Source organism: Eurosta solidaginis, chromosome 4 (assembly GCF_040869045.1).
Source record: "Eurosta solidaginis isolate ZX-2024a chromosome 4, ASM4086904v1, whole genome shotgun sequence".
NCBI classification, from domain to species: Eukaryota; Metazoa; Arthropoda; class Insecta; order Diptera; family Tephritidae; genus Eurosta; species Eurosta solidaginis.
In genome coordinates this window covers 164376863-164389781 of record NC_090322.1, presented here as the reverse complement: position 1 = coordinate 164389781, position 12919 = coordinate 164376863, and the positions used below count along the sequence as shown (strand labels likewise).

Sequence of the window (12919 nt, the reverse complement as noted above, 5' to 3'; positions counted from 1 at the left end):
AAAAAAGTGAAGCGCAGAGTAATGAAGCCCAATGTGGCCTTAGCTTTAAAGGTACGCGCACATTACGCTGCGCGACACGTAGCAGCAGCGGCGCCTCACAGAGCGACATATTTTGGCAATTCACATTAAGCGGCAATCGAGCGACACATTGCGGCAAAAGTTTCTGTTTATTTTTGTTTGCAAAATGGACGACACAGTTTTTGAAGCTTTAATTATTTCATTTTTTTGCGAAGAAGAGGAAAGGAAAAGAAAAATGTCGTGGCTATGGGTCTAAGACATCTCATCCTCAAGATATGAGGAAGGAGAGTTCCACACTCTTTTGCCCAGATTGAAAAAAGATGGTGCAAAATTCTTTGCATGTATTCTTATGAGGCAATTCACATCTATCGGAAGCAGGACTGCGCGACACTTCCCAACTCGGCTTTTTTTTTTTTTTTGGCTTTGAATACTCGTTTTGTGAGTATTGATAATGGCACGGATCTTTATGTGTCCGTATAGCGCCAGGTTGTACTTGGGTAGTGATGTATTTCCTTGGTTGTATGTTGATAGTGTTTTCCGTTTAATTTGTTACTACCTGGTAGTATCAGTGCTTATATTTATATTTGGTATTTTTAGTTTTTGTTGTAAACACTTAAAATTACTTGATTGATTGCCGTTGGTTTGCTTTACATTATAGGAGCAACCTCCACCCTCGGTTTGTCAAAATGGTCTCGTACTTGTCTTTTTTGTATTTAATGTTATATTTTGTAGGATTTATATTCATTCGTCATGTATGCATGATTGAAAAGACTATTGATTGCACTTGGTTTGCTTTGTTGTAGGAGCCACCTCCACCCTGGTTTGTCAAATTGGTCACGTAATTGTCTTTTTTGTATTTAATGTTATATTTTATAGGATTTATATTCATTCGTCATGTATGCATGATTGAAATGACTTTATTGATTGCACTTGGTTTGCTTTGTTGTAGGAGCCACCTCCACCCTGGTTTGTCAAATTGGTCACGTGATTGTCTTTTTTGTATTTAATGTTATATTTTATAAAATTTATCTTCACTCGTCATGTATGCATGACTGTACATTAAGTATATAGCAAGGGTATTTTCGATCCCGTTTTTTTTTTCAATAAAATTTGCAGTTAGATGTATGCAATGACATTGCGTAGTATGTAAATTGAGCATGCTTTTTCAGCATCGATTATATACACTCCGTTAAATTGTCCCGTTTATTTTCGAGAATTTTTATTTTTTATTAGTATGTGTGTATATAAACATTTATTTTCAGAGGCTTGTTGCCAAGTGTCTTTCACGACCCGTTACGATCAATTATGTATGTATTTAAAGCGAATTGGCTTTAATGGCGCCACGCCAGTTATTAAATATGCACGAGTTTTTGACTCCTGTTAGGAGAACCCGAAACTGCCCCAACTCCAGGTCAGGGAGGCAACGCATCTCCCAACTCCGCCAAAACGCCCTAGGGAGGCACCGCAGCCAACCTTGTGGCCTATTTTAATTTTTCACTCAACGTAAGAGGCCCGATAATTTACGTTGAGTAGAGGATGACCCGTACGACCGTTCGCGCGAAAAGACAAGACCGGAGTCTGCCAACTCGGCTTTTTTGCCTAGTTGATCAAATTTGCCGCGCTGTGCCGGGTGGCGCAGTGCTGCTGACGCTAGGTGTGAATTGCCTCATAAGAATACATGCAAAGAATATTTTGTAGTGCAGTGCAGTGCTGCTAATATCCCTTTTTCGGTGCTTTTATTTGCGTGTATGGATTAATAAGACTCCTCGAAAAATCAATTATATTTTGACATATAAAACTAGGCGGTTTAGCGCGTTTAATTTTCTATTTCTATCAATTTACATATATTTTCAACATTTGGTATTTCTCATTTGTTATATTATAATTATTATTGTATTAACGTTTTCAATTCAATTTAAAGCACAAATTTTTGTTGCATCATGCTGGGGGACTCTGAAACTGGATGGGATGATGGCATCAATTACAAAGCCATTTCGTGAGTATAAAAAAATATTAACATACATGCAACAAAATAATTCAAATGTAAACAAATTTAGATGCGAAAAGATTCCTGATCTCTTTTTGGATAAATTGGTTGCAAAAAACCACTTTAGTAAATACGGTAAAATCACACGTTTCATATTGCGGCCAAGCCGTCAGAGTTGTACAGTGGAGTATGAGACGGAAGCTCAGGCGGAACGTGCACTCGATCAAGGTGGTGAATTTAATGGAAAAGAGTTTAAAGTGGAATATGCTAAACGGGAAGTAGCACATGTGCAGAATACTGAAGAATGGGTAAATCCCGAAGTGCAAGCGGAACTAGATGCTATGGGCTTGCGGGAGAGTCTTCCTGCCTATAGAATTCCATCGACAGCACTGCTACCACCACATAAAGGTATGGCATCACGCTCACAAAAATCCGCCATACAATTATCACCGCCAGCATTCAAGTCGTTGAAGTCTTCAACACCTTCAACAACAGAATTAACTAAAGTAGATACAGCCTTACGACAAGAATATGAAGCAATATTACGTAGACCGGCATACACATTTGAAGAGAAATATCGTGTTTTGGATGCACGCGATAAACTAATGCGCTTAATTAGACCGCGTCAAACTGATATTAAAAAAGTAGAAAGCACCAAAGGTATTTGTCCAGACATGTGCCCCGAAAAAGAGCGTTTGATGCGCGAATTTCAACGTCAAGTCTCAACATTTGAAATGTGTAATGACGATGAAGGCAATATTTCCTCCATTTCACACCAGCGTGCTATCAAGGAATATTCAAGAAGTAGCGCTGATCAGGAAGTACCATTAGCACATGAATTACGCCCTGAAAGTGTTTTACAAATGACCATGTTATACCTTATGCATCGCATAATGGATTTATGTAATGATCCACAAACATCTATAGCTGATTGGTTTCATTTTGTTTGGGATCGCACACGCTCCATACGTAAAGATATCACCCAACAAGAGCTTTGCTCATTGGCCACTGTCCAGTTGGTCGAGCAATGCGCACGTTTCCATATACATTGTGCTGCACGCTTGGTTGCTGAAGATCCATCGGTGTTCGATAAGAAAATTAATGCGGAAAATTTAACCAAATGTCTACAATCACTTAAGTATATGTATCATGATTTGCGAATCAAAGGCATACACTGTCCATGTGAAGCTGAGTTTCGCAGTTATATTGTATTGCTAAATATGGGTGACTCGAATTTTCTGTGGGAACTAAAACAATTGCCTGTACAAATACAAAATTCAAAAGAAATTAAACAGTCTATTGCATTTTATAATGCTCTGCAAAATAATAATTATGTACGATTCTTCACTATGATACGTGAAACTGAGACTTCTTATTTGAGTGCTTGCATCTTACTTGGCTATTTTAATAAACTACGTTGGCGTGCTATGGAGGCGATAAATAAATCACATAATTGGCGCAAGAATGCGGTACTTCTACCGCTGTCATATCTTACAGGGATACTGGGTTTTGAAGACGAGAAAGCAGCTGCACAATATTTCACTTATCATGGCTTGAAATGTGATGGACAACGCGTATTGTTGGATCGTTTACATCGTCCTGATATAGATTATGCTATGGATCGAGCATTGAATGTAAGTTTTATTTGCTGATATTGTCAGCTCTTTTTCTAGAAACATAGGTGTGCAAAACTAAAAAAGTCGGGACGTCAAATATAAAAGTTGCCAACACCACCCAACGAAATTTTACAGTAGCAAAGAGAAGTAGATTAATAAGAGGCGCCAGTTCGTACTCACGAAATGCATTCGTAATGTTTGGCGGGTATATGAAAATGACCTTCTACACATCTTTCAGAAGTTTATTTATGAAGATATTGTGGTTGTTGGTAAGAGGATGAATCATTTAATTAATACTTACCCTTAAAACAAACCCAAATACCTCATGTCTTAAACGTTGGACCGCAAATTATCTGGGTGGTCGGCACGCATCGGTGCAATTTAGAAACGAAACAGCAAAATCAAGAAGAATTTAACAAGGGTGCCACAGGGTGGTGTTCTATCCCCACTTTTATTTAACTTTTACATATCAAAGTTACCTTCACCACCAGAAGGAATTACTATCGTTTCCTACGCCGATGACTGCACAATAATGGCCACTGGCCCAGGCCCACAGAGCGATGAACTTTGCAACAGAATAAACGGCTACTTCCCTGATCTCTCCAGTTTTTTTCCCTCGCGAAACTTGGCATTATCACCGACTAAATCCTCCGCGACCTATTTACAACATGGACGTCCCAAATGTTGCCATTTTGAACATCCACGTCGATTGCACTACGCTACCGACTGTCCTACAACCCAAAATCTTGAGTGTGACGTTTGATCAGGATCTACTTTTTGGTGAGCATGCAGCCGCAATTGTACGGCGTAATAAAATCCTCAAATCTCTTGCTGGCAGTAGTTGGGGAAAAGTCAAAGAAACGCTCATTACCACTTACAAAGCAATTGGCCAGCCGATTGCATGCTACGCGTCCCCTAAATAGTCGCCAAGCCTAAAAACTACTCACTGGAAGAAGCTACAGGCCTGCCAAAATACCGCTCTCAGAACCGCCACGGGCTGTCTTCTTATGTCCCCAGAACACCATCTACATAATGAGGCGACAATACTCCCCATCAGGGAGAGAAATGAGATGCTAACCAAACAGTTCCTGTTGAATACCCAGAAACCTGGGCATCCCTACAGACATCTGATTGATGAGCCTACACCGCCCAGGGGCTTAAGGAGTCATCTCCGTAAGCATTATGAAGAAATACGGCACCTGAGAATTCAGCCGTATGAAGCCAAAAAACATAAGCAGGTCCTCAGTGAACTCCACAAACAGACGTCGGACCTTTATACCAGGAATTGCCCGATGAATCCAGTACTCAAAGAACAGTACCCAAAACTTGCGGAAGAGGAACGCATACTCCCCAGGGAAACGCGAGTCACTCTAGCTCAACTTCGTTCTGGATGCTGCAACAGGTTAAACTCTTACCTATCCAGAATCAACCCAGACATACAAAATGTGACACACACACGTCGCTCCCCAAGGCCGTCGGTTCTATGTACCGGAGCGACTGGGGATTTTTCCCGACCAAGGACAGCCACTTCAGTGTAACCCCATTTAATTTGTTGCGTCCCTCCCACAAATTGTCATGCTCCCAGCAGCTCCTTGCAGCGGGACTGCTCCATATTCTCTTGCTCCGGGAAGGTATCGAACCCAATCCGGGTCTCTCCTGACCCCGGTCCTGAGAAATGGTTTTGCTGCATCTGCCGGAAAAGAATCTTTTTAGGACGGTCATACTCTTGTCAGTGTGTCTCGTGTAAGGGATGGTTGCATCGGACAGGTTGTTCTGGGCTAGACCCCAAAACCAGACGTCCACGTAACTTCTATAAATCTTTTGTGGCTCCTTGCTGTTCACATCCTAGGACGTCCCGTAGTCTGCGCCTCGGCTCGTTTCATTCCCGCCGGTAGAATTCCCGAAATTCAGCCCCACTTTCCGGCAGAGGCCGCAAATTTAGCGAGAGAACGTGACCTTATAAGACAGCTCGATCCCGGCGACCCCAAATAAGGGATATAAACCAACGCATCAGATTGCTTGTGGATGAACACAAGCGGGCGAAATGGGAGGAGCACCTAAGCGGTTGTAAGCTCTCTGCCGGTGTAAGTAAACTTTGGTCCACTGTAAAGTCCCTATCGAATCCGTCTAGGCACAATGACAAAGTTTCCATGGCCTTTGGCGACAAAGTGCTGTCGGATGCGAAACAATGCGCGAGCGCTTTCTGCGGACAATACATAATGCATTCTACGGTCGACAAAAATGATGCTTAAAAGCCTAGGGAAAGAGGGTTTCAAATATTTAGCACATGTCTTCAACCTGTCTCTTTCCACCTTAGTCATACCCGAAAAATGCAAAATGGCCAAGGTTGTCCCGCTACTAAAGCCTGGGAAACCAGCTAATATAGGAGAGTTGTTGTTGTTGTTGTAGCGATAAGGTTGCACCCCGAAGGCTTTGGGGAGTGTTATCGATGTGATGGTCCTTTGCCGGATACAGATCCAGTACGCTCCGGTACCACAGCACCATTAAGGTGCTAGCCCTACCATCTCGGGAACGATTTATGTGGCCACATTAAACCTTCAGGCCATCTCCTCCCTCCCCAACCCCAAGTTCCATGAGGAGCTTGGGGTCTCCAGAGCCTCGTCTGTTAGTGAAACAGGATTCGCCGCTGATAGGTGAGGTTGACTATTGGGTTTGGAGAAGCTATATATTGCGCTGGCAACCTGAAGGGTTGCGCTACACACCCCTTGAATCTGGTATTTTAGTCGCCTCTTACGACAGGCATACCTACCGCGGGTCATATCGCCCGATATCTCTCCTATCGCCAGTAGCCAAGACGCTTGAAGCCATTTTGCTCCTCCACTTCAAAGCAAATTTGCAGCTAGCCTGTCATCAGCATGGCTTTAGAAAACTCCATAGCACCACCACCGCGCTAAATGCCATTAGCTCCCAGATAAATTGTGGTTTAAATCAGAAGCCCCACCATAGAACAGTACTCGTAGCGCTAGAGCTATCAAAAGCTTTTGATACGGTCAACCATGGCACGTTACTGCAAGACTTGGAAGGGTCTACCCTTCCCCCATGTTTCCCCCATGTCTTAAAAGGTGGACCGCAAATTATCTGGGTGGTCGGCAGGCAATTCAGAAACGAAATATCAAAGCCAAGAAGAATTAAACAAGGGGTGCCTCAGGGTGGTGTCCTATCCCCACTTTTGTTTAATTTTTACATATCAAAACTACCTTCGCCACCAGAAGGAGTTACTATCGTTTCTTACGCCTATGACTGCACAATAATGGCCACAGGCCCGGGCCCAAAGATCGATGAGCTTTGCAACAGAATAAACGGCTACCTCCCTGATCTCTCCAGTTTTTTCGCCTCGCGAAACCTGGCATTATCACCGACTAAATCATCCGCGACCCTATTTACAACTTGGACGTCCCAAATGTCGACCATTTTGAACATCCACGTCGATGGCACTACGCTACCGACTGTCCTACACCCCAAAATCTTGGGTGTGACGTTTGATCAGGATCTACATTTTGGTGAGCACGCAGCCGCAATTGTTCCTAAAAACCAGAGCTGTAATAAAATCCTCAAATCCCTTGCTGGCAGTACTTGGGGAAAAGACAAAGAAACGCTCATTACCGCATACAAAGCAATTGGCCAGCCGTTTGCGTACTACGCGTCCCCTAAATGGTCGCCAAGCCTAAAAACTACCCACTGGAAGAAGCTACAGGCCTGCCAAAATACTGCGCTCAGAACCGCCACGGGCTGTCTTCTTATGTCCCCAGAACACCATCTACATAACGAGGCGAGAATACTCCCCATAAGGGAGAGAAATGAGATGCTAATCAAACAGTTCCTGTTAAATACCCAGAAACCTGGGCATCCCAACAGACATCTGATTGATGAGCCAGCACCGCCTAGGGACTTAACGAGTCATCTCCGAAAGCATTTTGAGGAAATACGGCACCTGAGAACTCAGCCGTATGAAGCAAAAAAACACAAGCAGGTTGGTGAACTCCACAAACAGGCGTCGGACCTCTATGCCGGGAATTGCCCGGTGAATTCAGTACTCGGGGAACATTACCCAAAACTTGCGGAAGAGGAACGTATACTCCCCAGGGAAACGCGAGTCACTCTGGCTCAACTTCGTTCTGGATACTGTAACAGGTTAAACTCTTACATATCCAGAATCAACCCCGACATACAAACTGTATGCCCCGCTTGCAATGTGTCCCCACATGACACCAACCATCTCTTTAATTATAATGTGGAACCAACGCCTCCAACACCCCTCTCATTATGGTCCACCCCTGTTGAAACAGCAAGTTTCTTTGGACTCCCGTTAGAGGATATTGATAACAATTTGTAATCAGTCGCAATTATTGGATGGAGCGAAGCACTGCTACAACTACAACAACAACATATCCTTCTGAATATAATTTTGTACATCTTTATTTCTTATCCCATCTAGTTGGTAGAATCAAAGCGCACAGTCAGTGTTGGGGAATGTATTTATGGTCATATACTGGAATCTGCGGATATATTTGAGAGTCATGTGCCTCATAATAGCTTCGACGATTATGGCCTGCTTAAGGATCTTGCATGGACAGCAGACGATCAACTACGCGGTAAGGCAGCAGAAGAACGTAGACAACAACGAGACTTAGAGAAAAAGCAACAGCAACAGGATAAATTAAAAGTACAAAAGCGACCTAATACACCACCTCTCATCCTGACGCCTATTGCAGCACCGCCATCTCAACTCACGGATGCAAACATTTTTAAAGTGCCAAAGACTACATTATCGTCTACCTCGCCAAAGCAACAGCAAGCACAATTTAAAACACCACAAATGCCGAAAAAAACTCTCGGATCTTCCGCCATTGGAGGTAATAAATTTGTGCAACCCAAGGTGACATCAGCGCAGTCAGCGGTGCTAGCCAGTTTCAAATTTGAAGCACCACAGATGCAAAATGAGCCTATTTCTAATAACAGTGCTGATGGTTCCAGTTTATTCGATGCGACAGCAAAAGATGATGATAGTGGGCTTTTCAAGACTCCTTTTGTTGCAAAGGCATCTTCAACGAATGCTGGTAGCGGCTTTGTTGGCTTTGGAAGTTCATCTATATTTGGAGGTAACGCAACTGGTGCCACTAAATCATCTTCGGCTGCTGGTGGTTTCTTATTCGATAGTGCTTGCAGTAAAGGTGACAATATATTTAGTAGCGCAGTTAAATCGACAGCTGGAACATTCCAACAAACGAAGTTGCCAGAGCCCATGCGGAACGACAGCGTATTTCAACATTTCAATACACGGCCCGTGTTGTCGGGTTTGGGGAAGCCTTTAATGGGTTTGAATGAGACGCCGAAAAATGTTTTTGGTAGCGTCTCTTTTAACCAATTGTCTCAAAACTCACCCAAAGCTGATGATGGATGGTCGGATGAGGGCCTGGAAGATGGCGCGGATATTTCAGCTGAGGCGAAACTTAACCAACAGCGTGAGTTGGAGAGACAGCGTCAGCAGGAACAAAAAGAGAAGGAAGCAGCTGCGCGCCGACGCGCAACTGAGCGTGAAAAGGAAGAAACTCTAAAAGCGCTTCAGCTGCGGGCTGAACGCATTACCGTTGATGACGTGAATAGTTTCGTTGAGATGGAAATAGCCAGTTTAGCAAAAACCGAGCTGTCTAAATACAGAAATTTCGAATTCGAATGCCAACGGTTAGCTGATTTGTTACTAGATCAGTGTATAGCCATGCAGCTCGATGAGTTGACAAATGAGGAATATGCCATTATGTGCCATGATCAAATCATACTCAGTCGCTACTTTAAGCGGTGGCTACGTTATACTCGTAAAAAACAAAAGCAACATGCTCTCATGGAGTCTACACCCATCTGGGTGACTATGGATACCCGGGCTGAACAAACTGCCAAAGTAATGCATCCAAGTGAATCGGAAAATATGGAAATGATCAAACGTTATCGTCATGGTGAACCATGTAACTTTCAACTCTTACTTTGGAAACATCCAGACACCCCAAGAGCGCCTCACGTGACACTGGATATTTTCGAAATTGTGCGAGCTCATAGCATACGTAAGAATGCAATCAAACGTGGACATCTTCAACGAAACAGGTACTTCAAACTACTATTGACTTTACCAAACGACACCGATGAGTTGCCTGGATTCGAGAGTCTGTGTAATAAATGGTTGGAGAAATATGTGCGACGCGTACACCATACATCCGCAGAGGATAATGAAAATACGAGCACAAGCCCTTACATCTGCGCTATGGACAAAGATGTAGCATTGTGCGTGCGAAAGTTGTGCGGAATACCCGCCGTGGCAGAAAGTGGACACGTAGTACGTAACGAATGCGATCACGCGGATGCCATTATTTGCCTTATGGCTTGTGATAATATACATAGCACTCGCAAACGCATACATCACCTCATCAAATTAAGTCATTTGCATAAGTCGGTACCAGTCGCCTTTATCGTCTACGATGGGCAATACACGGATGAGTTGGAGCTGAGTGACGTGCTGGAAATGGAGAGTTTAGTGGGCAAAAGTGAAGGAGGTGCAGTATCAACTTACAAATTCTTTGGTTGTCTACAATCTAAAAATCAATTCTCTTTTCCGCATTTAATGGGCCGTGCTCTGCGCTATGTCGCTAGAGAGAGCAGCTTCTGCAGGCAGGCGGTAGAGGCTTTAGAGATGCAAAATTTGCAAAGTTGGCTGGACTCTTGCTTAGGAGAGGAATTGTGGCAACGTTGGCAGTTTTCCGCTGAACAAAATCCCTCATTCGCAAAGATTTGTAGCACTTTGCCACATTTGGTGGAGTTATATAATGAAGCAGTACAACGTGTGATACAATTGGCTATTGAAGATATTGAGGAAGCGCCCGAATTCGCAGAGGAGTTGCGTAAATTTGTGCCTAAACTTGAGGTAGATATACCACTGGGGTTGGAACATTTCCCTAAAGACTGGAAATCTACGCAACGCCAAACACAAATTACACGATTTTTAAAACGTCTACTTTTGGCATCCGTTGAAGGGCTACCACACTTCGGCGAAGTCGTTGGCTGGGAGTTATGGTTGCTGAACTATGTTAGCTCGTGTATAACAAATGATGAGGAAGCTGCCAATGCTGCTAGTTATCAAGCTGTAAAAGCTCTGATAGAGCAACTTAATCGTCCTGAACTCTCCGATATTGAACTGGAAGCACGTTTAAAAGCTATAAACTTTTTGCCGGTACTGAAGTCTGTTGCTTTTACCCAGATTCAAGCAGTACTTAAAGAATACGATGTCAGCGGCAACAAATTACCCCAAGAAATTATTTATAATAGTCAAGCTCTCGAAGATTACTTACTTATCCCTTGGTGGCTGAATAATAAAGCTGTAGAAGCAGTAAAAATTGATTACTCTACTCTTGAAAAGGAAGAATATACTAGTTCGTTGTCCAAAGAATTGCCTGATGAAACGGCAGCGCTTAGTGGTGATGCTCTCAATGAAATCATAAAGCAAGCTGAAGAGGTTTCGCTCAAGGCCGAAGCAAAATTTTACTCCCTAAAAAAACAAACAGTCAGTGCTGATACAACTGAGTTGTCACGTGACTTAGATGCAAGCATTTATCAATTTGAGCTAGCGAAAGAATTTGGTTCGTATGAAATAAATTTTATGTCAAAGCTTTGCGAAATTAATAGCGACTTAGAAGGCGTTACCGCAGTGGGTAGTTACACCAACACCAGTTGCTGCCAAGTAGGTGATGAAGGCGGTGGCGATGGTATGACCATAACCCCAGCAAGACGTCGTCATAAACGTAAACTTACAACTGTCAAAGAGGATAGCCCTGATGATATAGAAGAGGTTTTGAAACGTGCATTTAATGTTATTGAGAAAGTGGAAGCGGTACAGGATCGCACCCGTCGGGCTCACGACTTGTCACAGTAAAATAACAGATTGGGGTGCCTAAGGAAGCGAGGACATTTGGGTTGTATTCATTATAAACTTTACTTGATTTGATGGGAAAACAAGGGAAGCAAAATTAAAATTTCATATTTATGTAACTTTTAAGAATATACCATTAAATATGCACATTTAAATTTTATATTTACATATGTACAAAAAATTATACTTAGAAATAAATTGAGATTTGTAAACTTTCAAAAAAGCACTATTTTCAAACGCCCAATGTGTACCCTGGAATCGGTCAAAAACAACTTCATTGGTTGATGGCGGTGCCAATAAATCCGCTACAGCTTGATATAGGATTTGTCTGCTTAACAACCTCCCAGGGAAACGCGCATGTTTCTATCTCAACTTCGATCTGGATATTGTAACAGGTTAAATTCTTACCTATCCAGAATCAACCCAGACATACATTATGTATGATAGTGGCCGGCGCGCCGACAAAGGGATCAGCGTAAACCTCTTAATTGAATAGCTGGACTTCAGAGTATCACATTGTCCACAACTAATGAATATGGAAACATACTGCTGACGTCAATGGTATGTTTGACGATCTGGAACAATATCATTAACTTGCGGATGAGTATCTGGGAGTCTTGTAAAGCGAAAATTAAAAAAAATAATATTTGGAAAGGTTTTGTTTATACGTATTTAAGGAAATCGACGTTTCGGCCATTTCGGAAAGATCCGCGGTTTTTGCCTCAAAACCTCGCGTATCGTTCAGAAAATTTCGGGAGTAGCTTCTTGCGGAGAGAGTGAGAAATTCTTAAAATGGTCACACTTTTGTAGCGTAGTTTCACCGAAGGAGATGTTCTCGGCTAACTCGTAATACCCGTCGTCGGCACGATTTCTTTAAATCATTTGTGGCTACATGCTGGTCACGCACAAAGGCGACTTACGGTTGCTATCAATTATCTACTAATATTCATGACTCTCGTGGCACAGTTTTAACGATTACCACCAATGCTGGCTTATTGTTGATCGCGCCAATCGGGTGTTTCTAGGAGCTACAATTCCCGACGTGCGAACAGTAGCAATCCCAACCACCAGTCGCTACCACGCATCCTGGCCCTTATACCATATGCCAGCACAGAAGCCATAGGACTGCGACATCGAACTCATACCTTCGTTGAAGTCACATTCCTAGAAGCTCTAGGTTGGTGTTGTTGTTGTAGCGATAAGGTTTCCGAAGGCTTTGGGGTCTTTTCGATGTGCTGGTCCTTTGCCGGATGCAAACCCGAAACGTTCCGGTACCAAGCCCGACCGTCTCGGGAACGACTTGGTATGACCACATGCGACCTTCTAGGCCACACCGCCCTCCCACCACCTAGATCCATGAGTAGT

At 43.1% G+C, this 12919-nt stretch overlaps 1 protein-coding gene across 3 annotated transcripts; it reads left to right on the top strand.

Moving 5' to 3' along the window:
- Window positions 1-236: 236 nt before the first annotated feature.
- Window positions 237-11777, top strand: xmas (RRM_XMAS2 and SAC3_GANP domain-containing protein xmas). 3 transcript variants are annotated; one of them, XM_067783642.1, is made up of 4 exons: window positions 237-255; window positions 1940-2014; window positions 2076-3639; window positions 8078-11777. In XM_067783642.1, exons 2-4 carry the CDS (start codon window positions 1959-1961, stop codon window positions 11555-11557), a joined length of 5100 nt encoding a protein of 1699 aa, XP_067639743.1. In that variant the 5' UTR covers window positions 237-255; window positions 1940-1958; the 3' UTR covers window positions 11558-11777. The 3 variants fall into 3 exon arrangements, with proteins under 3 accessions (XP_067639743.1, XP_067639742.1, XP_067639741.1); XM_067783641.1 differs by lacking the exon at window positions 237-255 and adding an exon at window positions 587-605; XM_067783640.1 differs by lacking the exon at window positions 237-255 and adding an exon at window positions 783-1878.
- The last annotated feature ends 1142 nt before the right edge of the window (window positions 11778-12919 follow it).

Excerpts from the sequence above, each read along its gene's own strand:
- xmas (XM_067783642.1), top strand. The coding sequence starts at position 1,959 with ATGCTGGGGGACTCTGAAACTGGATGGGATGATGGCATCAATTACAAA. Across the intron at positions 2,015-2,075 it reads ATCAATTACAAAGCCATTTC|ATGCGAAAAGATTCCTGATC; the intron begins GTGAGTATAAAA and ends AAACAAATTTAG. Across the intron at positions 3,640-8,077 it reads CTATGGATCGAGCATTGAAT|TTGGTAGAATCAAAGCGCAC; the intron begins GTAAGTTTTATT and ends TATCCCATCTAG.